The following is a 27,352-nucleotide window of genomic DNA, read 5'->3' as shown; positions in this document are numbered from 1 at the left end:
AACCAGAATCACTTCTCAATCCTGGAGCACTTCTTTCCTTCTCTACTTAATTAGAAAGGATAGAAAAACCCAGAAACTATTTCCTAGTCAAGGAAACAAGCATCCCAAATGAGTGATTTTTTTTTGTAACTGTGATAAATGGGGTAGGTAAGAGGGAAGTTTTTCTTTGCTTAGCAAACTTTTCATAGATTGAACCAATCAATAATTTATAAAAGATGACAGAGAAAATACAACATCTAAGGAAATATATTTAAGAAAACAAATTATTCTCTTTAGATGTCATGCAGAACTTCAGAACTATCTGGGGTTTTTTTAAGTAAAAGTTTTATTTAGTTTTTAAAGTAAATAATTTAATAAAATAAATTTATTAAATTCACTTCTCCATCATACCAATGATGCCCTCTGGGAGTCACATCTTCTCCCATTTATAAAATTTAAAAAATTATTCAGTAAAACTTTGAAGCAAAACCTCTTACATCTGTCTCCTTCTCCTTACTCCCACTGTACCTTCTTAACTGTTTCAGAACCTCTCTGTCAGCTGTTACGCATTTGTCTTCTGTTTAAGTCTCTGTTAGGCATTTAAATCTTCCTTTTTTTGTTTTCTCTCTACTCCCAGCAATTTTATACTCTGCCACCAATCATCTTGTCTGTACTCTTACCAGGTTCCCAATGGTTTGTGTTCCTTGACCTGAAGTTCTAAGTCTACCATGCGTCAGCCACTTCCTTTCCAGCCTCACCTTCCGCCACTTGACCCTATAGTTTATAGCTACTTGTTTATCTCCTTACTAGATTGTCAGACTTTTGCTTCAGGGAGGAAGTCTTACCAGTTTTTTCTCTCTCTGAAGTACCAACTTTAATTGATTGATATGCTGACACCAAAATGTTCTTTTTAAAAATGTCAAAGTAGACTCTCACCTAACTTCTATTAATCAGGCTTCTTAGTCCATCTGAGTTCTCTATGTGAAAGTAATTTAACTGCAGGCCGTTTAGTAAGTTATTTTGTGAGATTTGTGGCACATCTGTAGGGTTAAAATTGACCACAATGATAAGCACTGAAAAATTGTGTGGATATGCTTTATATATATATATATATATATAGAGAGAGAGAGAGAGAGAGAGAGAGAGAGAGAGAGAGAGAGAGAGAGAGAGGGAGAGAGAGAGAGAGAGAATTTCAAATAAATGAGTACCAGTATTACCCATAAACTACATTCAGCAAGCGTGGTTTCAGAAAGAGTGAGTTAGATTAAGTGGGTTTGGAAAATAGGTCCTCAGTTAAATGCTTTTATCCTTTTGTTTTTTACTGTAGTGTTTTTCTCTACTTTTTTCAGTCATGTTAATAAAACAGTAATATTACTGTTTGCAGGTAACCAGCAGCAAGTCTGTGCGCCACCTTAACCACCAGGCGGCTCTCTTATTTCATGTTCAAAGAACTAGAGGCCTCTCCAATTCTTTTCAACGTCTTGATGCCTTTAGTCAAATTTGGTTCATAGTGTTTTTTAATTGATTATGAATAATAAGCAGGACAGGCTCTTGAAAACCATTTACATTAGAACAGTTCACTGTTTTTCGTTGGCTGAGAAAGTTTGAGCTACTAGGCAGAAAGCCTGCAGGTCATCCCTTCTCTCCAGAAGAAACACAAATACCAAACAAAGCCAGGACTTAATGAACATGACCTTGTCATGATCTCACTATAGTCCTGCAGTGAAACGTAATTTACAATTCCTGAGACCTTGTAAGAGGTGTCTAATCCAGAGTTGTTTGAATATTTTCATGGAACACTGGCATTTGCTAGAATTCTGTCAAAGTTTAGCAAAGTTCTCTGATGGCATTTTATAAGCAAAGTTAGGTTAAGATTTTTTTTTTTAACTGTTTTTACTTCGGCTTTCTTGATATTTAATTTTTTGAGGAAATAATTTCTGATTATTTTCCTCCTTATATTTTTCTCCTCTCTGAGTATTTTTTACCTGAAAATTCCATGCTTGTCAATATTCAGAATTGTTGGTCAGCCTTCAGTATTACTTTATAAATTATCATAAGAAGGAAAAGAAGGTATAATTTTTTCTAATACTATAAAGCTTTTTTGTGTCTTTAGGTTTCCATTAAGATGCCTTAGATGTATAAACTGACAAGTTCCCCAATTATAAGAACTTCTTTGGAAATTTTAGGTGGTAAATGAAGCTACTGATAACTCCTTTACTAAAGATGAAAATGAAACAGGGAGGGAAGAATGAGACATCACTACATCTATCCTGATAAACCAAAATAGCCCACGTGATCAAGGGGTGCTGAGTTAAAATAGATCACATCTGACTCAAATGTGACTTCAGGTTGCCCATTTCAGGAATGCTGGATAAATTTCAATATTATTTTGTCTTTTACCTAAACCTGAGTCACTATGTTCTCATGTTCTCAAAAGAGAAATTATTTTCCCCAACTTTCAAATCTTTTTGGATTTGAGGGCTGTTTCTACTGTAAGGTATTTCAAAACTTGCTTGTGTTTTCAAACAGGGCCTCTTTCAACACGAAAATTCTTAGTAACATCAAGAATGATATCCTCACGTGGACCGTGTAAGCAAAAATCAAAAAGGGCAATAATTGACTTTTGAATTGGGGGGGGGGGGGGCTATCCTTTCAAAGAGATTTACACAAAAATATTTTCTGTTACTCAGCCCAAAGCTGATTCGAAAAATTAAAATAAGAAACCAGAACCAGGACTCCGTTCATTCTCCGTGTGACTAAAATTCTGGAAATAGCCTCTCCTAAAGTATGCAGAAGTTTACTAATTCATGGTCTATTTAGACCTTCCTCTTAATTAGTTTTGATTTTCTGTATCATTTCCATATCTGACATGCAAGAGGATAATACTTTAATCCCTATTCTCTAGGAAAGGAGTAAAAACAGGATGAAGCAAGAGCTGAACTCAGCCAGCCAGCTGTTTGTTTGGCCTGCATAATATTTAAAATGTGTTTTTATTTAAATGCCTTTTAGGTGGGATCTGGACTCTCCTCAAATCAAGCAATTCCTAAATGTCTTTTACACAACAAGATTCACCCATTTATGCTCCCTTCCTAATCTTTGTAAGCTTGGTGTGGACTCCCTGTCTCAGGAATTTCCATCCCAAGCATAACATGGATATAAGGGCCTAGAGGAAATGCTAGGTATATTAGAATAAACTTGAGAGGAGAGGCAGCCCTGGCTAAAACTGTGAAGCAAGGCAGCTTGTGTGTTCTCTCCACTGATGAGCACTCTTCTATAGGAAGTCCACTGTTATTTCTCCATTCTTCCCCCAGATAGTGAGTAAATGGAAAGGAAATTAACCCTCATTTTAAAAAAGGAAGAAGTAAACACATTTATTAATCCCTCTTCCTTTTTAAGTGTCAAAATAATTAAATTGATTTGGACTCTGACTTTTTGTTTTTTAAGATTACATTTTAACTAAAACAGACAAAGCAAGAACTTCCTTTAATTCAAACAGTTCCTTGAATTTTTCAGATAAGCTCCACCCATTACAGCACTGACATCTCAAAGATGTGAGTCAACACCCAAAGCTCCTTTATAGCTGGGATTAGGGAATAATATTTCCTTGCCTGTGTGTGTGACAGAGAGACATAAAGACAGAGAGACAGACATATTAAAACTGAGGAAACAGAATCAGGGACTGGAATTCATGAAGCTCAAAGCCCAAAACCCCCTTGATCCCTAGAGCAGCAGAAAATCCATTTCATTTACATTGTTACCCAGAAGTTAGAAGTGACAGAACATAGGGAACTTACTGTCCTAGAAACACAGCAGGGTACAGTCACAAGAGTAAAGGAAGTGGTGGTTTGAGTAGGCTGCCTACTCTTTCCTGCTGAGGAACTTTCCCACCTTTTCCCGAGGAACTAACTGCAGGAGATTCAGTGCTCCTCTCTAAACTCACCAATTCTACACTTTTGTCGGTAAACTCAGGAGTCTGCATTTCCAAAATGAGTGGCTTACTTCCCAGAACTTATGGGTCATTTAAAAATTGTTCCTTGGTGACTATGGTCTAGGCCAAACCTTGACTTCATTGTCATATGCTGGGTAGGTATGTTTTGCCCCTTGAAAAAATTTGATTTATCTGCTCTTGCATCTTCTGTAAGTAAATAGATTTTACCAGGTGAAAGTAAAATTGTCAGTGTCTAGTTAGTATGTAGGCTGGTTATTTTGGAAAGAGATTAAATCTTTACATATTTGTGACTTTTCAAATTGACTAATTCAATATAGTCGACAAATATTTTTTGATCACCAATAATCACCATATCTGACATAGTCAAAACCTAAAGCAGATGATTTTCTAGCTCTCCTCCTTTATACAACTAATTTATTTTAAATAAGAATCACAAAATGAGCAGGGGGAAGGTATAGCTCAGCAGTAGCGTGCCTGCCTAGCATGCACAAGGTCCTGGGTTCAATACCCAGTACTGAACCTCCATTAAAATACATAAATAAACCTAATTCCCCCCCACAAAATAATAAAAATGCTTAAAAAAGAAAGTAATAAGATATTTTTAAAAAATCACAAAATGAAAAGACTAACAATAAGGACTAGAAAAAAAATCTGAGGGCAAAATTTTTTTCATTGAGCTTTATATATAGATAAAGTCATGATATAAATAAATAAATAATGAAATATTACTGTACAAGAAAGGAAAGGAGTAATTGATACTTTTTATTTACACTAATGTACTTTTTGAAAAAATGAAAAAACATGCCTAAATATTAGTCTGTTGATGAATAATGATATTTTAGCTTATTAAATAAGAATAATAATTTTAAAGAATTAATTTCAATTTTAAAGATATTATTCAAATTCAATAAAATATTTCATGTATGAACCAAAATATGCACTAACCAGATTAAAATGTTAGATCTTGCAGTGCTCACTCAGTTTCACTGTTTTAAATTTTAAATACAAATGAAACTTTAAATGATCACATACAGTGAGAGAATAGAAATCATTCTGTATCTTAATCTCTAAAAGCACATGCTATCATTTATTTTGAATCTACTGTTTAAATTCAAGAATATGTAGTACTATAGAGGTCTGAGATGTGAACCTTTCCCAAAATGAGCTAGAAGAATTGTAAACTATTGTGAACTTACTCTTGAAATGCCTGTGTGTAGAGTCTGCATGTCTAATTGGGAATTAGCTTTTATGTAAAATAAAATGTTTAAAGAAGCATAAGTGATACAAATATGCTAATTTGAAGCTTTCATTCCGGAAACTCAGTAATAGCAACAATTGTTACAGAGTTTATATAAACAAAAGAATTTGGAGGAGAGAGGAGTATTCTATCACCCATGTTGTTTAGAATTAAAGACTCATGGTGAAAATAAAAAGCAAGCCAACTCCTAGTTGGCTTCCATTATTGTTCTTAAACCCACCCCCTTATTGCTTGAACCAGGGGTTACTGCTCCCACTGCCCCACCCTTGCTACACTACTGCCTGCTAAGCTCAAGGCATGGTGTCAGGTGTTGGCATGCCAGATTAGGCAGAAGAGATGAACTCCTGTTCTCAGGGAACTTCCAGGTGAGTTCCATGGGGGGTCAACAGGGAATAAATAAAGAAAAAAGAATTTATAGAATTCAAGGGCTGTGAAGGAAACAAACAAACAAACAAACAGATCCAGAGATAGAGAGTAACAAGACGTCTGTTAGGCAATGGGGTGAAGGAGTCTCATGTTGGTGCTTGATGAACAAGGGGGATGAGAGGGAGTTGAGGTTGGAAGATAAGCAGATGCCTGACCAGCTTTGAAGAGTTTGTTTTTTATTCGAAGTGCAGAAAAAAATCCATTCAAATGTTAAGCAGTGAAATGACATAAATTTATGTTTCCCAGTGATTACTCTGGCTGCGGTGTGAACAGATTAAAATCTGGCAAGAACAGAAGCTAGAAGAACAGTTAGACTATATCTAGTCTTGGAGAGAGATAATGGCTTGTCCAGGAAAGGTGGCAACAGTTACGGGAAAAATAGTAAGATATGTTTTCAGTAAAATAACTATTATTCAATTAAAAAAAGTTAAAAAAAAAAAAAAAGATACGTTTTCAGCAGGAGTGAGTGAAAGTGGGGAATGAGGTAAAGGAAGTCAGCAAGAAAGACCCAGGTTTCTGGTTTGTATAACGAGGAGAAAGGTGGCGCCTTTTCTTAAATGGGAAGTTTGGCAGTGGACAAGTTTCCTAATAATGACTTGATTCAACATGCATCTCTCAAAGAGCTTTTCGTTGTTTGGGTTCTTAACAGATTTTATTTTTATAGCAGTTTTAGGTTCTCAGCAAAATTGAAAGGAAAATGCAGAGAATTCCCAAATACCTCTTGCCCCTGTTGCCACACACAGCTCTCCCACTATCAACATCCTGCACCAGAGTGGAAAATTTGTTAAAATTGATGAATCTACATTCACACATCATCACCCCAAATCCATAGGTTTCCATTAGGGTTCACTCTTCTTGTTGCACATTCCCTGGGTTTTGACCAATGTATAATGACATGTATCCAGCATTATAGTTTCAGAATAGTTTCATTGCCCTAAAAATCCACTGGGCTCTGCCTATTCATCTCTCCCATCTCCTAACCCTTGGTAATCACTCTTTTTTTTTTTTTTTTTAACTGTCTCCATAGTTTTGCTTTTCCAAGAATGTCATATAGTTAGAATTATGCAGCATGTAGCCTTTTCAGATTGACTTCATCCACTTTGTAGTATGCATTTAAGCTTGTCTGTGTCTTTTCATGTCTTGATAGCTCACTTATTTCTAACACTGAGTAATATTCCATTGTATAGATGTATCACAGTTTATTTATCCTTGGTTGACTTCTTGGTTGCTTCCAAGCCTTGGCAATTATGAACAAAGCTGCTATAAACATCCAAGTGCAGGTTTTTAGGTAGACATGTTTCCAACTCCTTTGGGTAAATACAAAGGAGCACAATCACTGGATCATACGGTAAGAGTATGTTTAGTTTGTAAGAAATTGAAAAACTGTCTTCCAAAATGGCTGCACCATTTTGCATTCCCATCAGCAATGACTGTTACTCTACATCCTTGCCAGCATTTGGTATTGTCAGTGTTTTGGATTTTCACCATTCTAATAAGTGTCGTTTAGTATCTCATTGCTGTTTTAATTTATAATTCCCTAATGACACATGATGTTGAACATCATATGTTTCTCTGGTGAGATGTCTGTTCAGGCCTTTTGCTCATTTTTTAATCAGGTTGTTTGGTTTTTTTTTTGTTGAGTTTTAAGAGTTCTTTGTGTATTTTTGATAACAGTTATCAGATATGTCTTTTGCAAATATTTCTTCCCAGTCTGTGGTTTTCTTCTCATTCTCTTGATCAGCTTTCAGTTTTTTCTCTTCAAACCACAGTTTCATTGTAAGTTTCATTTTCATTCAATCAAATGTGGAAATTTTTCATACTGTATAAGGCTCTCTCTTCCCTTTTTAAAAACAAATATATTTTATTATTACAAAAGCAATATGTATTCCTAATGGAAAATTTGAAAAACACATAATTAGAAAAAAAAAATGAAAAACTCTAGCACTTTGAAGATTAATGGCCTTAGGAGTACTGGGAAACCACACCCTTGAGCTGGGCAATTTGACAATCCATGTCAGAAGCCTAAAAAGATACTTACCCTTTGACCCAGCAATTCTTGTTTAGAAATGTATCCCAAGAAAATAATTGGACATGTACCCAGAGAGTTGAATACAAGGATGATGTTCCTAATTGGAAAAAATTAGAAACAACCTTATTATTTGTTTGGGCTGCCATAACAAAGCACCACAGACTTGGTGACAACAGAAGTTTATTTCTCACAGTTCTGGAGGCTAGAAATCCAAGATCAAGACATCAGCAGGATTGGTGTCTTCTGGGGTGTCTCTCCTTGGCTTGTAGATGGCCATCCGCTCCCTGTATCTTTACATAGTCTTTCTTCTCATATGTCTGTGTCCAAGTTTCCTCCTCTTCTAAGACACCAATCATAGTGGATTAAAGCCCATGCTAATGTCTCCATTTTAACTTAGTTACCTCTTTAAAATCCAATCTCTGAATGCAGACACATTCTGAGATACTGGGGATTAGGACTTCAACATATAAATTTTAGGGGGACACTATTTAGCCCATAACACAACCTAATCCAAGAACTGGGAATTAGTTAAATAAATTATGATGCATTCACACAACGGTACATACATTCTAGTTTATGTACACACTGTCATTAAAAATAGCCCCAAAATATGTATGGCATGGAAACAATCTCATGATGTATGTTACTTCGTGTAAAGAACAGGCTACAAAATAAACGTGTAGTATGATTCTTTTTTTTTTAACCTACTTATTTTTCTTTTTCTTTTTTCTTTTTTTAAAATAGAGATACTGGGGATTTAACCCAGGATATCATTCGTATTAAGTACGCACCCTCCCACTGAGCTGTTACCCCATCCCTGTAGTATGAGTCTTGTTCTTTCTGTGTATGAAATACAAACACAAATGCACAGAAAAATGGCTAGAAGAGTTAATGGCAATTATATTGGAGGGACGATACGGGTGATTTTCCTTTGTTTTATTTCTATTTACTTATCTATTGCTTAATTGTACATTTTAATTTTTTCCACGGTAAGTTTGTGCTAAATTTTAAAATAACCCCCCATCCATGACACAAACAATCTAAAAAAAAAAAAAAAAGAAAGAAGAAGAAATCGACCCTGTACTTCAAGCATGTTTTAGAGAACAGTTCTCCAGTTATGTAATTTTCCTTTAGCCATTTCTGCTTTCCTGCTGCTAAGGTGAGTTTCAATAGGATATGAAAGTGTTCCTGACTGGCTCTGTTTGCCCCTATACAGTAATGGCCTGCTCATTTAAAGTGCAGTGAAATGCTCTGTGTACTCTTATTCTTTTTTTTGGAGGCTGTTTGGAAAGGTTTTTGCTTAATCATAAGCCATTGCTGAAGCCAGTGACATCACAACTGAATGATTCATCTTGGTTTACGACTTCTGATCAGACAGACTCTGAATCCTATTTTCAAACTGATAGAGAAAAAAAAAAGTTCTAATGGGTTGGGTTCCCAAAAAGAGAGGAGGGTAGATATGTTCCGAGCCCTGATCTCTGTGATTTCTAGCTTCGGAAGCAGAAGGTGCCTATTCATATCTTACTCACAGGAGAATTGACTATAGGCATTTTTCTTCCAAAGTCTGTTATTTCTTAGAGGCTGGACCTACCATTCCAATGATTTCTTCTGGGTCTGTCCCTCTTCCCTTTCCCCACTTCTGTAGCTTGGGTAATTTATGCACAAAATACATACCATTTGAATAAAAGGTCAACACCTAAGTTAAGACATGATAAAGTAATTCGAGGTTACCTGTGTACATGACTCCACATGTTTAGCTTTCATTCTGCATAACATACCTCCATGGCCATCGAAACGCAGCTGCTCCCTTGGTTGTTACATGGAATAGTGAAGGATTTAGCATCATTATACATGTACAAGTAGGTAGTGTACAATAGCAGAATTTGGAAATTTGGTCTTATAATAGAGGGTGTATCTTGTAGGAAGCACCTTGCTTACACTGCTGACAAATCTTGAGAATACGTCAAGGATTAAGACTTCTCCACAGAGGCATGTATTTCATAGACCACTTCTTGCCCTCAATTTCTCAAACAGAGATGCTTATACCAATTTGTCCACTTTCAGAGCAGAGCAGTGGGCGTGCACTCCAGGTTCCTAGCATTTTGATCCATGATAAAATTTGAGTTAATGACTATTTATGTCTATGTTACAATACTGTCAGTGAACAGCCTTGATATTGAAGCAGGTGACCTACCATGGTCCTGGCCAGTGAGCATGAAGTAGGAATGCCCTTCAGGCATGTGCCTTTACTACTTGTAACACTTGGGAGTAGGTGGAGACATAAGAAGGGACAAGAATTCAGAATGTTACCTATCAAGGTGCCTCTGGCAAAACCCTCTTGAACAGACTGGATTTTGTTTGACCTTTGGTCAGACTTGGATAGAACTTAGATAAGAGATTATCTGTGAATACATAGTCTTAAAGGTATTTCCTCTAGGCTGACAGCTCCTGGAGAGCATGGGCCACATCTTCCGTAGAGCAGGCACAAAATAAATATCTGTTCAGTTGAGTGCACAGTCAGCCACCTACTTGCTCACCACCTTCACGTTCTAAATATTCTTCTGTTACAAATCTGGGATATGATAAAATTCTATTAGTGTCATGAGGCTTGAATGCTGTCCTAACATTGTTTTTAAATATTAGAGATAAAAGAGAACTTAGAAATAATTTCATGTAGAGTACTCTCATTCTGCAGATGGGAAACTAAGACCCAGACAGGCTAAATAATTTTTCAAAGCTAGTTAGTAACCGAGATAGAGGCAGGAGAATCCAGGTTCTCTTGGCTCCCTGTTTGCTACTAAACACCCCTAAGCCACTAAGAAGACTGCTTCTGCTTTAGGTTATGCTGTTTTGTTGTTTTCTTTTTCTTTTTCTTCTCTCGCTCTTTCTTCATGTGCTTTCTTTTTTCTCCTACTGGGACTGGGACATGAGATCAACATGCACATCAGAGAACTTTTTAGAAAAACCAGGGCTGTTGTGTTGTGGCCCAGTATCGTGGGGGTAGAACTTAATCGTCCTAGAAAGGTATCAGGTTTACTCATGTTCTCTGGGCATGAGTTGAATGTAAGAGCCTTGCCCTGGAATATCAGGAGACCTGAGCCCTCATCTTGACTGTCATACTCCGGTGGCCTTGGGAAAGTTAATTTTCCTCTCTAGGCCTCAGTTCCTCCTTTATAAAACATGCAACTTGGACTACATGAGCTCTAAAATCCTATGATTTTACCTGTTTCCACGTCTGAAGTATGAAAATTGAAATTTTTTTTTCTACCTTTAAAGTCAAAGCCACACCTAAGCCCCATGGAATTTGATCACCCTTCCATTTTTGTGTGTTGACAAGCCTTCTTGGCTCTGTTTGGTGTAACTAGAATGATTTAGTTTTCATTTCAATGGTTCCAATTATTATCTTCCATTTGACATTCTACCAAAGAAGTAATTGGCACAATGGTTAAAGGTGATCTGTGACTCACTTCTTTTGGGTCCTGTTTCGCGTGTTATTTTGAAGGTGTCTGGACCTCCTCCCCTCTGTCTCTCACTCGTCTGGAGTTGGATGCTATCTGTGGATCCTTTCTTCCTTTGCTTCTTGTGGAATTGGGAGAGAGGGGTAGGTCTCCTTAGGATCAACGATCCAAGCAGGTGCCTGGAAGGGGAACATTTTCTCTAAGTAGAGGGAGGGGAAGCTGCCAGGTTGCTGACTCTGCGTTAGCAGGTGATAAGGAGTTAGTTGCAACCTGATTCCTCTCCCCACTGCAGGGTTACCTGCTTTGTGTTGTCTCGGCAAAGCCCCCTAGACATGTCATGGCAGCCTATCCCTTGCCTTCTTCTGCTTACATACCTACACGCCCAGGAACAGAGAATCAAGAGATCAGCTTTCTGGCTGCTGCTGAAAGGATGCTCTGTTTGTCAGTGGCAAGTGGCCTGCTTTACGCTGAAAATCACCCTGATATGCAGAGCTGCAGAATACATAGGTTATTTGTTACCTGCATTGAAAGGAATATAAAGCCCAGTGTCACATTACTTTGTTGGCCTCTAATAGAACTTTCTCTTTTGCATCAACAGTTCTACACCATCAATCACTCAACAGCATTTATGAAGCACTTGCCTTAAGCCAGAAGGATGCCTTGAAAAAGAATAAAAACTGTGATCTTTGGCCTCAAGGACTAAAAACTTGCTGAGAGAAAATTTGAGAATGCATAAGAACATGAAGTACTACACAACTAAGTACAAATTAACATATGACAGAATATTTCCAGACATATTTAGGAGTTAATTAATCGAGCCGGGGAGGAGTTTTAACAGAGAAGTCTTAGAAGAATAGTCACTGCAAAATTAATTGACTATATATACATACTTACCGAGAAAACCCAGGGATAATTTTACAAAGGATTTAAATGATTAAAGAAAGCCCCACTGAGTCATATTCCAGAGAATACATAAGGTGCAAACTAAAAAATGACTTGACAAGCTCTGTTTTCACAGAGACTGAGCAGAGAGAGAATGAAGAAGCTAAACAAGAATCTGTAGAATTACACCTGAAGGCTGAGCTACGGAATTTGGATCTGATAAAATTTGTGATAGGGAGCCACTGGAGGCGCTTGATCATGGGAACTATGTATGAAATTGTCTAAGGGAGAAAAATCTTCCTGCTATATATAAACTCATATGGAAAAGTTAGCGGCGGGGCCCAGGTTAGAGCTGCAGCTGGGGAAGTGAAATGGAGATGAACTGGAGGGATGACATGGAGCCAACGAGCAGGGCTTAACCAATACTTGGACAATAATCACGACCAACCTTCACTGAGTGCTTTCTATGTGCCAGTCACAGAGCAAAGAGCTCAGCACAGGAATTAATGCGTTCAAATCCTAACAGAACTGTATGAGAAGAAATTAAACAACTTGCTCTGGGTCATGCAGCTATAAGTAAGGAACTGGAATTTGTACCCAGACACTCTGGCTCCAAAGCCACTTAACTACTGTGTTAGACTGCATCTTTGAAGTCAAAGAGTAAGTAAGAAAAATAAACAAATGGGGCCTAATTAAACTCATAAGCTTTTGCACAGCAAAGGAAACCATAAGCAAAACAAAACGACAACCTATGGAATGGGAGAAAATATTTGCAAATGATGTGACTGAAAAAGGCTTAATTTCTAGAATATATAAACAGCTCATACAACTAAATAACAAAAAAACAAACAACCCCATCCAAAAATGGGCAAAGGACCTAAACAAGCAATTCTCCAATTGAAGACATACAAATGGCCAGTAGACACATGAAAAAATGCTCAATATCACTAATTATCAGAGAAATGCAAATCAAAACTACAATGAGGTATCACCTCATGGCAGAATGGCTATCATTCAAAAGTCCATGAACGATAAATGCTGGAGAGTCTCCTACACTGCTGGTGGGAATGTAATTTGGTGCAGCCACTATAGAGAACAGTATGGAGGTTCCTTAAAAAACTAAAAAGAGACTTACCCTATGATCCAGCAATCCCACTCCTGGCCATATATCCAGAGGGAACTCTAATTCAAAAAGATACATGCACCCCAATGTTCATAGCAGCACTATATACAATAGCCAAGACATGGAAACAACCTAAATGTCCATCAACAGATGACTGGATAAAGAAGTTGTGGTATATTTATACAATGGAATACTACTCAGCCATAAAAAGAATAAAGTAATTCCATTTGCAGCAACATGGATGGACCTGGAGATCGTCATTCTCAGTGAAGTAAACCAGAAAGAGAAAGAAAAATACCATATGATATCACTTATATGTGGAATCTAAAAAAAAAGAAAAATAGGACACTATGAACTCATCTACAAAACAGAAACAGACTCACAAACATAGTAAACAATCTTATGGTTACTGGGGAAAGGGAGTGGGAAGGGGTAAATTTGGGAGTTTGAGATTTACAAATGTTAGCCACTATATATAAAAATAGATTTTAAAAGTTTCTTCTGTATAACACAGGGAACTATGTTCAACATCTTATAATAACCTTTAATGAAAAAAATGAAAACAAATATATATATGCATATGCATGACTGGGACATTGTGCTGTACACCAGAAACTGACACATTGTAATTGAATGTACTTCAGTAAAAAATAAATTAATTTTAAACAAAGTAAGGAAGAAAATTACCCTAATGCAGTGATTGAGATTATGACCTAGATTCAGACTCCCTGGGACTTCTGCCTATGGCACTTACTGGCTATACACTCCTGGACAATCCACTTAAAATTGTACGTCTCCTTTTCCTTATCCATAAAAATGGGGTAACAGTTCCAGTGTATAGGGCTGCTATAAAGTATAAATGTGTTGCAGCGTGCACTGTGCTCAGCCAGTGTCTGACACATAGTGAGTGTTCAATAAATGTTTACTATCAATAAAACTGCTGTTATCATCCTATGTTTTTGAACCTGGCAGGATAGCAGTATAATTGCCAGAATAAGAAAAGGGGGACATTTCATTTAAGGTTATTTACCACTCGTGAGGCCTTTGCTCTTGAGTGACAGGAGACCTAAGGATCAGTAGAAATCATACTGAGGGAAGTGTTGAGAAATTGAGGGACATTCCAAAGAGAAGAAGTAACTGAAAATGCCAGTCATTCAGAGCACTGGAAAAATCATGCTAGAAATGAGGGAAAGGGAGGGAGGCTTAGACTTTGGTTAATGTGGAGCCTCTATTTTGTGGGCAGGGAGGAGTGGGACTGACACGTTATTAACTTACATATTGAGCATGAATTTAACTTCCCTTTTGGTTTCCTCTTTTTCACCCTCACTATTAATAGACTATGCACATATTGAGAAGTAATCTATGCTGCAACTCTCCCTCAGAACTTTATGTACTTAAAGTGGAGTTAGGAGAGATTTTTAAAGGACATTGCTTAAAAATATATATATATATATACATATATATATATACAAAAACAATGATGACATGATAGGTGACAGACATTGTTCACAGGTCAGAGCTGCTAGTTCTCTGAAGTCCTTTCCTCCCGAGAGAGAGCTCTAAGAAGAGGTCTTTGTGCCCCATGTGTAACAACCACCTTGGAGCTGAGTAAAGCAAGCAGTCTTAGTTTTCTAAAGACCAAGTCTGGGCAGGTCTGTGCTTTCACTACGTGGGAGGGGTAAGTTGTTAAGTTTATTCACATGTTAACTGCCTAAGTCAAGGTACCATGGCTCCATTAGTTCTCCCAACTGACTGGAGACCCATACATGGGGGCTAAGCTACCTGTCACTGTATGTAACAGGAAGTAGTGACTTGGCACTCTGACATCTGGATTCACTCTGTGTTCTCATTTGGCTCAGCGATATTGAGAAAAGACAGCAGTAATCATTGGTGAAATTAGTGCCCTCAAAATCATTCATTCACAAATATTTATTGGCAACAGTGAGTAACTGTATAGAACACAGTTTCTGGTACCTAGGAAAAGCTCGAATTTTGTTGATTCTGACCCAGTGTCTGGACTGTCCATTTGCCAATAACTGCTTTTCTTTAAGGAAAATCCAACTATATCTACAGAATAAAAGCATAGGTAAGAAGGAATGATTAAGTACAAGGTAGATTGAATGTGTTTTCTCTCTTCTGTTTCCATCTGAGAAACCGCAGCTACAGTTCAGCAATGGTATAGTGACTGCTATTACACAGCAATGATTGGTGTCTGTGAGCTCAGGCTGAGTGCTTGTTACAGAATTTGAAAGGCCAAGGCATAGTCCATGTACCAGCCCTCAACTACCTCCATCAAACTGTCACCATAGAGACAGAAAACTTAAAGCTTTCCTTATAATCATTTTGGAAGGGAAATGTCTATTTCTGGCTGAGACTTGGCTTTTCTGGAGTAAGGTTTATGAAGAATGTCTTACTGCCTGCTATGTAGTGAGGAATTTAGGACAAAATATGGAGCAACCTTATGGGGTAAGATGATCAGCAATTAAAAAAAAAGAAAAACCTACCTTACTAGCATAGAGCTAGATCCTACAGGTCAGTTATGACCTGGATAAAATTTAGGTACTTTAGAGGTAACTCATCTTCATGTTCTGTGGCCTGCCTCTCTCTGGAGTGTGGTTCAACAGCTTCTTGCCCTAATTATTCTCATAACCTACAGAGTGATCACCACCCTGAGATCAGATCTCCCACAAACAATTAAGTCATAAACTCAAATATCAGTTACCAAAGGCCATCTGGTTTAAATAATATTTTTTAGCTGCTACTGCCTTAGGTCCTTACAGATAAATAAGACTGAGTACCTCTTTGTAAGTTTCCACTTTTGCCTCTACTGCAATACTAATCAAATGGTTTTTTGGGTGAATATAATTTTGTTTCCTAGATAGATGAGAAATTTAATCTTTCAAATAGCCAATGTTAGCACTAATTCTGAATCCAAGTGGGACTCATGGAAAAGAAGAGTTTATTTCAGTCTGTTTTACCTCTTGGAGCATTAATTCCATAAGGGAAGCACTTTATTAAATTCTGCTGACATTTAAAGCTTATAAAATACATTTACTGGGTTCTTTTAAACCACACTAAACTTTTTTCTTTGGATGCTTCCGAAATTGCATTGGAATTTATCAAATTTTAAAACACATATCCTTGGATACCACAATTTCATTTCAAGGAATTTCTTCCAGAAAAATATTCCCATTAAATGAAAGTCTTTTCTGAACTTGAAGCTATTCAGCCTAATGCCTGCACTTGGTTCCAAGAATGCCTGACAAAAGATTGGCAGATTCTCTTCTGGAAAAATGTAATAGCTCAAGAGAAATGACATTTGGGGGCCCTACAATGAAGCAGGTGGATTCTTGCTTGATGACCCCAAAGTAAAGCCCACCAAGGGACAAGCACCATGTGAGTACACGAGCTAACAATCAGCTATTATATAAAAGTCATCTGACATTTGAAGAATGCCTCCAACATGAAAGGCAGATGCCAAAACAAAGGAATTTGGTGGAAAAAGAGACAATGCAGGAAGATAAATTACATCCATGAAACATGAATAAACAACAATGGAATGCTATAATAATAAAGAATGGTTGGGGGAAGGTATAGCTCAAGTTGTAGAGCACAAGCTTAGCATGCACGAGGTCCTGGGTTCAATCCCCAGTACCTCCATTGAAAAGCCAAATAAATAAACCTAATTACAGTCCCCCTGGGGGAAAAGAAAGAATGATCATAGAATAAAGGGAGCTCTCTTGAAACAAAAAATATGATTGCTGAAATAAGAAATCCATTGAAGGATTGGAAGATGAAGATAAGGAAATTTCCTGGGAGGTAGATCCAAGAGAAGATACAGAAGCAGAAAATAGAAGAACATTAGACAGGAGGTTGTCATTCTAAGGGAAGTAAGCCAGAAAGAGAAAGAAAACTTGCCATGTGATATCGCTTTTAAGTGGATTTTTTTTTAAAAAAGGACACAAATGAACTACTTTTTATTTATGACTTAGACGACTGATTTCTTAAATATGTGTAAGTACATTTGACTGTCCTTTATGATTGGATTAATGCATTCTGTTGTTTCTTATTTTGTGGTTGGCTTTATTCCTTTGATAACTGTGTAAGTTTAAAAAACTAAAACTCTAAACTGTTCTTGGAAACAATGAACAGTACATATATGTAAATTTTAAAATGTCTATCTCTCAATGAGTTGCTCTTCCTAGAATAAACTTCGTTTACCCCCCAAAATAAATTAAATTAAATTAAATTAAAAAAAAAAAGAAGATCGTTAGAGGATTAGTCCAGGAAGTTCAATATTTCTTAGAAAATGGAGGGAGAGAGCGAGAGAAACAGACAGTGTCAGTCAGAGTCCTAACAGCAAGCCCAATGCATCCCACATGGTTCCAATAAAGAGATTTTTTATGAAGAGTCTATGTATGGAAGTGTGAGCAGGAAGGATTAGGGAACAAGCTAGGGTGGTATAGAGTCCAGAGGCAAGAAACAATGAGAAGCTGTTACACTCCCAGGGCTGAAGGGGCAAGGCTGGAGGAGGTCGTGTAAACAGAGCCCAGTGAGAGCTGCAGCCAAGGAGGCAGGGCCTCCCAACAGGAGACACACCTACTGCCTCAGAGATGTGCTGTACCTCAGGGAAGAAATACCCTGACTTCTCTCTCTTCTTGTGACCTGATCTCACACCCGCCAGTCCTAACCAGAAACCAGCTGGTACAGTCTATCGTGTACAAGGGTCATTCTCTCAGGGCAGGACAGGGCTAGTATGTGAAGGGAAATGAACTATTGAAGAATAATACAGTAACATTTTCCCATCTGAAAACCATCTGGTAACCATCTCAGAGAACTTAAAAAAAAAAAAAGAAAAAAGAAAAAGCCCTACACAAGCACGGCATAATGAAATTTCAGAACATTATTAACAAAGGGAAGATTCTAAAAGCTTCCAGAGAGGAAAAAACAGATCATATATAAAGGGTCAGGAATCACAATGGCATTGAGTTGATCAACAACAACACTGAATGCTCTATGACAATGGTGCAATGGCTTCAAACTTCTGAGGAATCATTCTTTCCAAGCCAAATCATCAGTTAATTGTAAGGATAGGACAGGCATTTGCAAACATGCAACATCTCTAAAGATTTACACCTCTTCCTAGGAAGCTATTATAAAACAAAGGAGTACACGAGCAAAGAAACCAAAACAGAAGTCCCTGGGTTGAGGGAACATGATATATGCACAGCCAAGAAGTGATGCTGACAGCTATGCAGACGTCCTAGAATATTTCTAGTTTAAACAGAGCAGGAGAAAGGAAGCCTCTATCAAGATGTCTTTAAGGAAAAGATAAAACACTAATCATTTTCAGAGAGATTTAACAATTCTTCTGAGGGTTTGGGAAGGGCAATGAAAATGGAAGCAAATGACTACTTAAGAAAATCAGCCTCCTAAAGCTATTTGATTTCTTAATTTGTGTATACATTTGCTTTTATACAACATTAAATTTAAAATACTCTCACAAGAATGCAAAGCACAAATGTAAAGACATCACTGTACCCTTGTATGTTATACCAAAAAGTTGAAAATAGCCTAAATATCTATCATTGGAAGATTGGTTCAATTACGGTCCTGCCAAATGATAGAATGCTATGTACTCTTTAAAAGGAATGAGAACCTGGATGTATACTGAGTGAAAAGATGGCCTAGATATATGCTTAAGGGAAAAAAACAGGTTTCAAAACTTGTATCCATAATGTGATCCTATTTTTCAAAGTAAAAATATTATTTGAATATATATTACTTTATACATAGAAAAATGAAAGATTGGGGAACTGCGGGTTTTTATTTTCTAATTAAAGTTTTTGGTATTGAATTGTTTATACTGAGGATGGACTTCATGTACTCAGAAAAATCAACACAGATGAATTTTTAATAAGATTACTTTGGGGCTTAGAAATCAATTTTTCCATACCTTCAGTTAACAACATTCATTCATCAAACTATTGTGTTTGGTACTGGAGAGACAGAGATGAATAAAATATATTTCCTGCCTTCAGTTTTATCACAGTCTAGTAGAATGGTTTTTAATTGCCTAATGCTTCAGGGTGGAGTAAATGTTTGATCTGAATTTCATTTCAAAATATATTTTAAATATTTAAACACCTGTAATAAAATCAATTAATTTAATCTAATACATTTTAATACATTGGGACCACCACTAGTTAATTTCTTCCATCAGGCAAACTATTATTTTGTGTGTGTAGCTATCAGCATTGAAATTTTCCTGTTATTTCTGAGTATATATTTGAATTTATTGTAAACATGTCATTACTTAGAAAGGTTGTAGCTTTACTTTGGTCTTTAAAAAAGATCTAGTCTGCATATGTCTGCTTATAGAAAAATCTGCAGGTGACTATGCAACCACCGCATGTGTATGCTGAACACAATTAAATACACAGCAAAATTTAAGTTCATCTGCTTGATGTACATTCTTATGTGCAAAACAGATAAATGTCTAACAGGCAGGGTAGATAGGATTTTGCAGATCCTTAAAGCTTTATAAGTTTTCATTGTTTGACTTTTGTTATAAAGTACGTGAGCAGTTATTGGCTATTCTTGTGAACCAATTTTTAAAACATTTTATTATGAACACTTTGAAACAGATACAAAGTAAACAACAGAATAATAACAGCTCTATACTTACTGCCCAGCTTCAGCAATTACGAATATTCTGCCATTCTTGTGTCTTCCAAATCTCCATCTGTTCCCCACTTGACTATTATTTTTTCCAGTAAACGTTTTCCTTTACTCTTGTTTCAAGTTTCTGAATCTGTCCAGTTGAAGAGCAGTTAAAAGAACATTATTACCATTTGTAATTATTTATCTTTGTTGATCAAGATTTTCTCAATATTATTCAATCAAAACAAAATACAGAAATATTTTAGATACTGAAGCTTATATAAGAGTGCAATTATCATTTATAAATCCTAATTTCAAACTTTAGTGTTCACCAAAATAACATGGTTTCTGAGATTAATGTTTTTACATTAAAATTTTTTTTGCTAAAACTAATACATGAACATGCTTTAAAAACTTCAAAAATAGTACAGAGAGTATACATAAAAAAGAACATCTCCTTCCTACCCCGACCCCTCCCAGTTCCTCTTTTCAGAGGCCAGATTCTTGGGAGAATTTCCAGAAATACTCTATGCATGCACATACAAGCATCTGCATAACTACAATCCTTGAAGAGAAAAGCAAAGCCAAGCCCTATTGACAGTGTACACTGTTTTCTATATCATGCATTTGTTCATTAATGTTTCTTTTAATATACAGATCAAAGAGCTTTTGGAAAAATACAACACTGCTGGTATAATGGGAACCATATCTCTGACAGCACATCGTCAATGAACAGAGAGAGGAGGGAGAGAGTACCTTACTTTTGGGAAGTGGAAAAGGTCGTACGATATTTTAGCTGACTCGATGAAACAGCTTGCGTGGCAGAAAAGCAGAAGATTGTTTTAACTGGTAATCCTCCTCAATTACAAATTTAATTGCTTGGTTTTTCTTTTTTTTCTTTCTTCACAGCATATGTTAATTGGTAGGTACAAAATATCCAGAACACCTGCTATTCTGTTGAACGTCATCCCTGCTATGATGCAAGAATGCCGGAATTTGAGTCAACCTGGGTTTTAGTTTCAGGCAAGCCATATAACCTCTTTGGTTTCCTCATTTCTATAATAGGGATACCATGTACTCATCTTTCTCAACAGGTTTTGAGATTATCTACTGAACTAGAGTACCATCCTATGGTGAAAGCAAATTGTCTTTCGGGTCTAAGACACATGGGTTTGTAATCACTGTTTTGTAGCTGTGAATGGTACAGTGGCTGTATCATTCATTCCATTCACAGGACACAGTTGAGTACCTGCCATATGCCAGACACTGTCCTAAGTGTGAGCGTACAAGGGTAAATAAGACAGACAGGAGCTTAAATTGTTTTTGAGCATATAGTGTGTGCCAGGCACTGTGCTAAGGCTGAGAAGTAGTGATTAATCCTCAGGTGGTGTCATTTGCTCACATAGCCACAAAAACATCTATATCTGAAAACTCTCAAATGTATACTTCCTGGCCTGACGTCTCTGAACTTGGCTCTTATATGTACAACTGCCTTTTCGATGACTCTTTTAAAATAATTCACAAGCAACTCAAACATAATACATCCAAATCTAGACTGACTTTGATCCCAAAGCTGTTCCTCCCTCCCCTTCTCCCCATCTCTATGAACAGACCACCATCCACCAAGGTGTTCAAGCCAGACACCTGGGGGACATCCCCGACAGCTCCTCTCCCTCACCTCTTATCACCTGGAAGACAAATTAGTTCTACCTAAAAGGTAGATCTTGAATCCATCCACTGTTTTCTTATCTGCAATCCCCCTTGTTCAGACTTTTTTGCAAAAGGTGCCTCACTATTTTCCTTGCTTCCTCCTGCTCCCTTACAAGCCATTCTCCATACAGTGGCCAGAGTGGATTCCTGGCATGAGAGCAATGGCAACAGTACTGATAACAGACACAAACAAAACAAATAAACACAACTGAAGATATAAGAATTCTTTCAGTTCCACTCCTTTCTGGGAAGATTCCACCTCTGTGCTTTGGAGCTTCTATTATACTGATGAGGACAAATTGGTAGAGATGCAGAAATGGTGAGGTCAAAAAGATAGACTTATATGAGCAAATGCAGGGAGTTATTCAAGGAGCAAGAATGCACACTTAAAGGTGAGAGAATGAGGCCAAGGAAAGAAGAGCCAGGTCCAGGTCTGGCCTAATTTTGGGGGTAATATTTAAAGGCTGTTGTGCCATGATGAGTCGAACTTAGAGAGATGGATAGATCAAGATTTTTTAAAAGTATATTTACTGAGACTCATGCACATAAGTTTCCCTTTTGTGCTTAATTCATAAACTTCTATCAATATTAGATTTTTATTATTTTTATTTTTAGTATCTGTTGTTTCTTTTGATGAGACTGGCTATGCGTGGGCTCAGCTTTATTCAAAATCTCTTACCAGGGCCTAATGGATGGCACATTCTTAGCTTTTAGGTTTCATCTTAAACATTACCTTTTCAGAAAGTCTTTCGCATCTGTCTTAGCTGGATCTCCACTGTTGTTCCTTTTCATGGCACTATGGCTTCCTTTATAGAACTTTGCAATTGGCAGTTTATTCACGTGTGTAGTTCTGTGTGTATGGACTCACACCTGAGTTGCTCATCATCTGTTTCCAGCAGATATAAGACCAAGAGCACAAGGAACTGGAGCTTTGCTCATTGCTGTAGAGCTAATGCCCTGCACAGTGCTCTGTGCATAGAAGGCTGCCAATGAATACTTGATAAGTGAACAAACTTGTAGAGCTTAACATTGAGAAGGATATACAGATAGTGAATAGATAATCATGTTATGATGACCACAGCAGGGGAGCATGGTACTTCTGTAAACTCGAAGAGGCTAATTTAAGTGGCGAGCAAGTCCATTCATGCCTCCCTGATCTAAAAATGAGTCGGGAGTTGGCCAAGTGACAGGAATGAGGAATGTTCCAGGCAGAGGAAATCACAACCGTGAAGGCTCAGGATGAGAGTATGGAGCATTTTGGGGAGATCAAAGAAGACCAGTGTGACTGGAGCTAGAGAGGAAGAGATGTGCCCGTGGAAATATGTGGTAAGCCTCAGGGCTGGGAGCTTCATCCTAAGGAAAGGAAAGCTTTAGGCAGCAGAGTGAGGTGATCAAGTTCATTTTTAAAAGACCACTACAGATGTGTGGGGAATGGATTACAGGTGAGAAGTGGAGAGTGCTTGGAGAAGTAGGCCAGGGCAGAGAGGATCTAGGGAGATTGGCTAGGCCTGTGTAAGAGCGTAGGCCGGAGAGGATAGAGGCATGCTTAGAGGAGATGGTGAATTTGGAGAATAGTGGTGATTCATAAGAGATTTAGAAGCTAGAGCAGTTAAGATACGGTGAGTCATTGGTCTTGCCTTAGGGGAGTGGGAGAGCTAAGATGACTTCCAGGGTTTCAATACAGACCACTGAGCGGCACCTTTTATTGAAATAAGAGAATACTGGAAAAGGAGCCAGTTGGTGGTGGTGGGTGAGTGGTGTGAAGATGATGAATTCAGTTACGGACAAGATTCAAAGCACCTGTGAGATATACAAGATGAGAGGCAAAGCAGGCAGTTGAATAGATGGCAGCGTGGTGGTCAGTGGGATTCTGCATACAAATGAAGCTCTCTTTCTAGGGAGTGAGTGGAATGAAAGGCTTAGGATGGTGTCCTGAGGACCTCTCACCATTTAAGCGTCAGACTGAGAAGAAGCCAGCAAAGTGAAGCCAGGAGTAGTCAGAGAGGTAAGAGAAACACCAGAACATGTGGTGCTACGGATGGCCTTGAGGAAATGGTCTAAGACAAATGTCTCAGTGAATTAGCAGTCAGATTTTAAGCAGAGAACATCACTCAACAATTTAAGTTCTGGTAATTCTCCCCTTTTATTAGAAAACTGGATATCAATATTTCTTGGGGTAAAAGATACCTCCCTAACTTCCACCTTAAAAAGGCTATTTTATTTTCATATAACTATTTTAACCTCTAATATTCATTTATAATGCATAAACGTTTTTATATTTTTGTAGTTACAATGAATGCATCATTTTTTTTCCATTTTAAAATGAAAGGAACTTATGACTTCATAATGATAATTTTAGTGGCTGTATAATGTTCCATTCAATGACATTTTGGAGATTTATAACAGAATATGGTTGATTCTACTAAAACTATAGGAAGAAAAAAAAACTACAGGATGATAAACTTTTTCTCAAAACCCACCCTCCTCTACCATAACAAGATCATTTTAAATAGTTTAAAAAGCACAGGTACAAAATGAGCTTATCAATAATTTTGCCTTCTGGAGTTTAAATACAGATAAACCAATTCCAGTATGTTGCTTCTTCAACTTCATACAGTCACAATTCAACCTTAGAGAGAAAACAGAAATTTTGAGTTATATCCTAAGAAGAACAGTTAAAGCACAGGGAGACATGATTATTTTGTTGATCCTAGAAATACAAGGACTCTCTTTATAGATAAACTAACAAACTGAAGACCAATATATCACCTTGATGCGCACTGGTTTTTGAATCTTCAACAACAGATAATGAAATCAAGGGCAAGGGGAAATGATGCTTTTATGCATTGCCATTAAATGTTAAAAATGTACTGAAGAATTTTAAGGTATCTGGTATATATATATATATGTACATGTATATTATATATATTAAAATTTATTTTAGCATTATTTGATGACTTCATACATTCAAAGTTTTATTCACATCATAAGTAAACTTTAGTAAAAACAGGGTAAAATGGTTAAGACCTGCTTCAGTTGAAATGCTCTCATTGGTTTGTTTAAAGTTGAGCCCTAAACTGATGAGTGAGGTAAGCTGCCAAGATGAAAAAGGCATTTTCTGGAACTGTGGCATTTGAGTTTCTATAGGAAATATGGCTAAATGCAAAAAAGTGAACTCATGATTAAGCCAAAGACACTTTAATTCTTTGATCGCATGAACTTCTGTGTTGAAATCAGTACTTTAGCTCAGAAACAGTAAAAGTCTCTTGCCACCAACAAATGGGTCTCTAGTTTGGTGATATCAAAAGTAATTGATCAGGAAGCCTAAGACACTTGGCCTGCTGAACTCTCTTGGTTTAACTCAGTAAATATGTGTTGAGTTCTTACTTTGTGCAGGACAAAGTGCCAGATAGAGCTTCCAGAACATCTTTATTTAAAGGCTTATCTTCTCTCTTACCCATTGTTTTAAGAGTGGACTTAGCTCTCTGCATGGAATTTGTTGGCAGTTTCCTGTGTGTCCTGTGTTTGTCTTCATTCCAGGTTATGGCGATGAGTAGTGATGTCAGTGCTAGCCAGCTTAAGCAAGGTCCTGGGTTAAGGGCTTGGGGCCTCTCCTTGTGGTGGGGGAGAGAGGAGGAATGGGTGATTAGAAGAGATGTGGGCCTCTGAATCATCAAGAAGTTCTAAGTATTGACTACCTTCTACACACCACATTCTCATTTAACTCTTGGTTGATAATCACAATTGTATGAAGGACACGGCATTAACTGCATTTTACAGATAAGGAAACTGGCCAGTAACTTATCCAAGGCCACAGAGTACATGTTGGATCTGGGATATGAATCTCATCTCTAGGTCTTCAAAGGCTTTCCACAGTGCAGAGGGACCCGGTAGGATTTCAGGTGCAGAGTGAATCATACTGGGCCCTCCACTCCCATGTTTCTACAAGATGACATCTGTCTAGGATGTATATCTAAGAAAGTAGTAAAAGTCATGGACAGGCAGTTTATAAGCTGAGAGATATGTGGGGTATGGGTCCATCATTTTTTTTTTGTCTTGATGAGGAATCTCTAAGGCTATTGTAGAACTAGTGTTACTGAATTTTTGCACATGCTACAAAGACCTGTTTCCTCCACCAGACAAAAATATGAATGGCTAATACAGTTCTGTCTCAAATAATGAATGTGAGGATAAAACAAGGCCCTTTGAAAACTATGGCACTAAACAAACTTGTTAGGTAGCAGACATCTTTCCAAGGTATCAGGGAACTGTGAAGTAGCTGATTAAAATAAATTCTTGATTACCCGAGATACTAGATGCATCAATAGCATTTGGTAACTGGACATCATTGATACAATCTAAAACCGCATTGTAACCAGCAATTTTAATCTTTCTGAGATTTGTTTCTTTTTAGAGCTTAAAAAAAAAAAAAAAAAAAGACGAGGTGTAAAATGCCAGTAAGAGTAATTAAATTTCTTTTCCTTTGAGCCGCGTCCAAATGTTGATGGAATTATAGGACGGGACAAAAAGATCAAGAATAAAGCCAGAAAGAGACGCACGAACCCAGACTGTGCCAGTTAATACTGAGGAAAGGAAATGCGTTTGGAGAGGAAAGACTTCAGACATCCCTGGGGACGGCTCGGGTTCGGGGCATTCCCTTTGGCAATATTCCAGAATCTGAGTCCCCAGGGCTCCCCCCAGCGGGAAGGGAAAGACGCGAGTGGCCAGGCGCGCGCGTACGCGTGTACACTCACGTGTACACGCGCGCGCGCGCGCGCACACACACTACACATACACACAGCCTATTTCCTCCGCACCCCCTCCCCCCGGGGGGCGGGTCTCTTTCTCTTTAAAGAACAGACGGTCTCCGCGCAAACCCAGGCTCTCTAAGGCCCCGGGGGCCAGGGACCCGAGCTGCTAGCAGCCAATGGGCGCGGTGGAGCGGCTCGAGCGCGGCTGACGCTGCACCAATGGGCGCTCGCGGGGGGCGGGGCCAGCGGAGGAGACACTATTGTTGATGAGGAGGAGCGGCGGCGGCGGCTGCATCACCTCGTTCCTGCCGGCCGCGGCCCGGGCGCCCCCTGCACCTGGATTCCGGCTTCGTCACCCCTTCGCGGGGGCCTTCCCTCCGGCCTCGAGAATCCTCCCCCTTCAACCCAACAACAACAAAACCCCACGTCTCGCCCAGCCACCGGGGAGGGGGGACCATGTCCCAGCGGGTGAGGCGCAATGGGTCCCCCACGCCGGCCGGCTCCCTCGGGGGCGGTGCGGTCGCCACGGCCGGGGGAGCCGGGAGCCGCCTTCAGCCCATGAGGGCGACGGTTCCGTTCCAGCTGAAGCAGCAGCAGCAACATGGCAGCCCCACGCGGAGCAACGGCGGCGGCGGCGGCGGCGGCAACAACAACGGCGGCTGCTGTGGTGGCGCCTCAGGCCCCTCGGGCGGCGGCGGCGGCGGCGGGGGCCCGCGCACCGCCTCGCGCAGCACGAGCCCCACGAGGAGCGGCGGGAGTTCGGCCGCGCGCACCAGCCCCATGGTGGCCACGCAGACGGGCGCGTCCGCGACGTCCACGCGAGGCACCAGCCCCACGCGCGGCGCCGCGCCCGGGGCCCGCGGGAGCCCCCCACGGCCGCAGCCCCCGCCGCCGCTGCTGGGCACCGTGTCGTCGCCTTGCTCGTCGCCCACCCACCTGTGGACAGGCGAGGTGAGCGCGGCCCCACCCCCAGCTCGCGTCCGGCACCGGAGGAGGTCCCCGGAGCAGAGCCGAAGCTCCCCGGAGAGAAGGAGCCCAAGCGCCCCGGTTTGCAAAGCAGGTACGTGCAGGGGGCCGCGCAGCGAGGGGAAGGCGGCGGCAGGAAGGGGTCCCGGACGCGCGCT

General features: G+C 38.9%; 1 protein-coding gene and 1 long non-coding RNA gene across 8 annotated transcripts in view; one reads left to right on the top strand and one right to left on the bottom strand.

The window, feature by feature from the left end:
* Positions 1-5,476: 5,476 nt before the first annotated feature.
* LOC116663743 lies at positions 5,477-27,301 on the bottom strand. 7 transcript variants are annotated; one of them, XR_004320047.1, is made up of 8 exons: positions 27,165-27,301; positions 24,935-25,091; positions 20,524-24,106; positions 19,793-19,918; positions 11,109-11,618; positions 7,833-9,448; positions 7,651-7,738; positions 5,477-7,452 (listed from the first exon to the last, which is right to left on the bottom strand). It is a non-coding gene; the product is annotated as an uncharacterized LOC116663743 (long non-coding RNA). The 7 variants fall into 7 exon arrangements; XR_004320045.1 differs by having other exon boundaries at positions 7,651-9,448; XR_004320048.1 differs by lacking the exon at positions 5,477-7,452 and having other exon boundaries at positions 7,494-7,981; positions 9,373-9,448.
* Positions 26,552-27,352, top strand: part of FAM117B (family with sequence similarity 117 member B) — a 59,245-nt gene continuing 58,444 nt past the window's right edge. Inside the window, exon 1 of the mRNA XM_032480049.1 lies at positions 26,552-27,288. Coding sequence (XP_032335940.1) covers positions 26,685-27,288 — 604 coding nt within the window. The 5' untranslated portion in view covers positions 26,552-26,684. The remainder of the gene's footprint in view (positions 27,289-27,352) is intronic.

The sequence above is a fragment of the Camelus ferus genome, chromosome 5, assembly GCF_009834535.1.
Source record: "Camelus ferus isolate YT-003-E chromosome 5, BCGSAC_Cfer_1.0, whole genome shotgun sequence".
NCBI classification, from domain to species: domain Eukaryota; kingdom Metazoa; phylum Chordata; class Mammalia; order Artiodactyla; family Camelidae; genus Camelus; species Camelus ferus.
The sequence above is the reverse complement of the archived record's forward strand: the minus strand, read 5'-3'. Positions and strand labels throughout refer to the sequence as shown.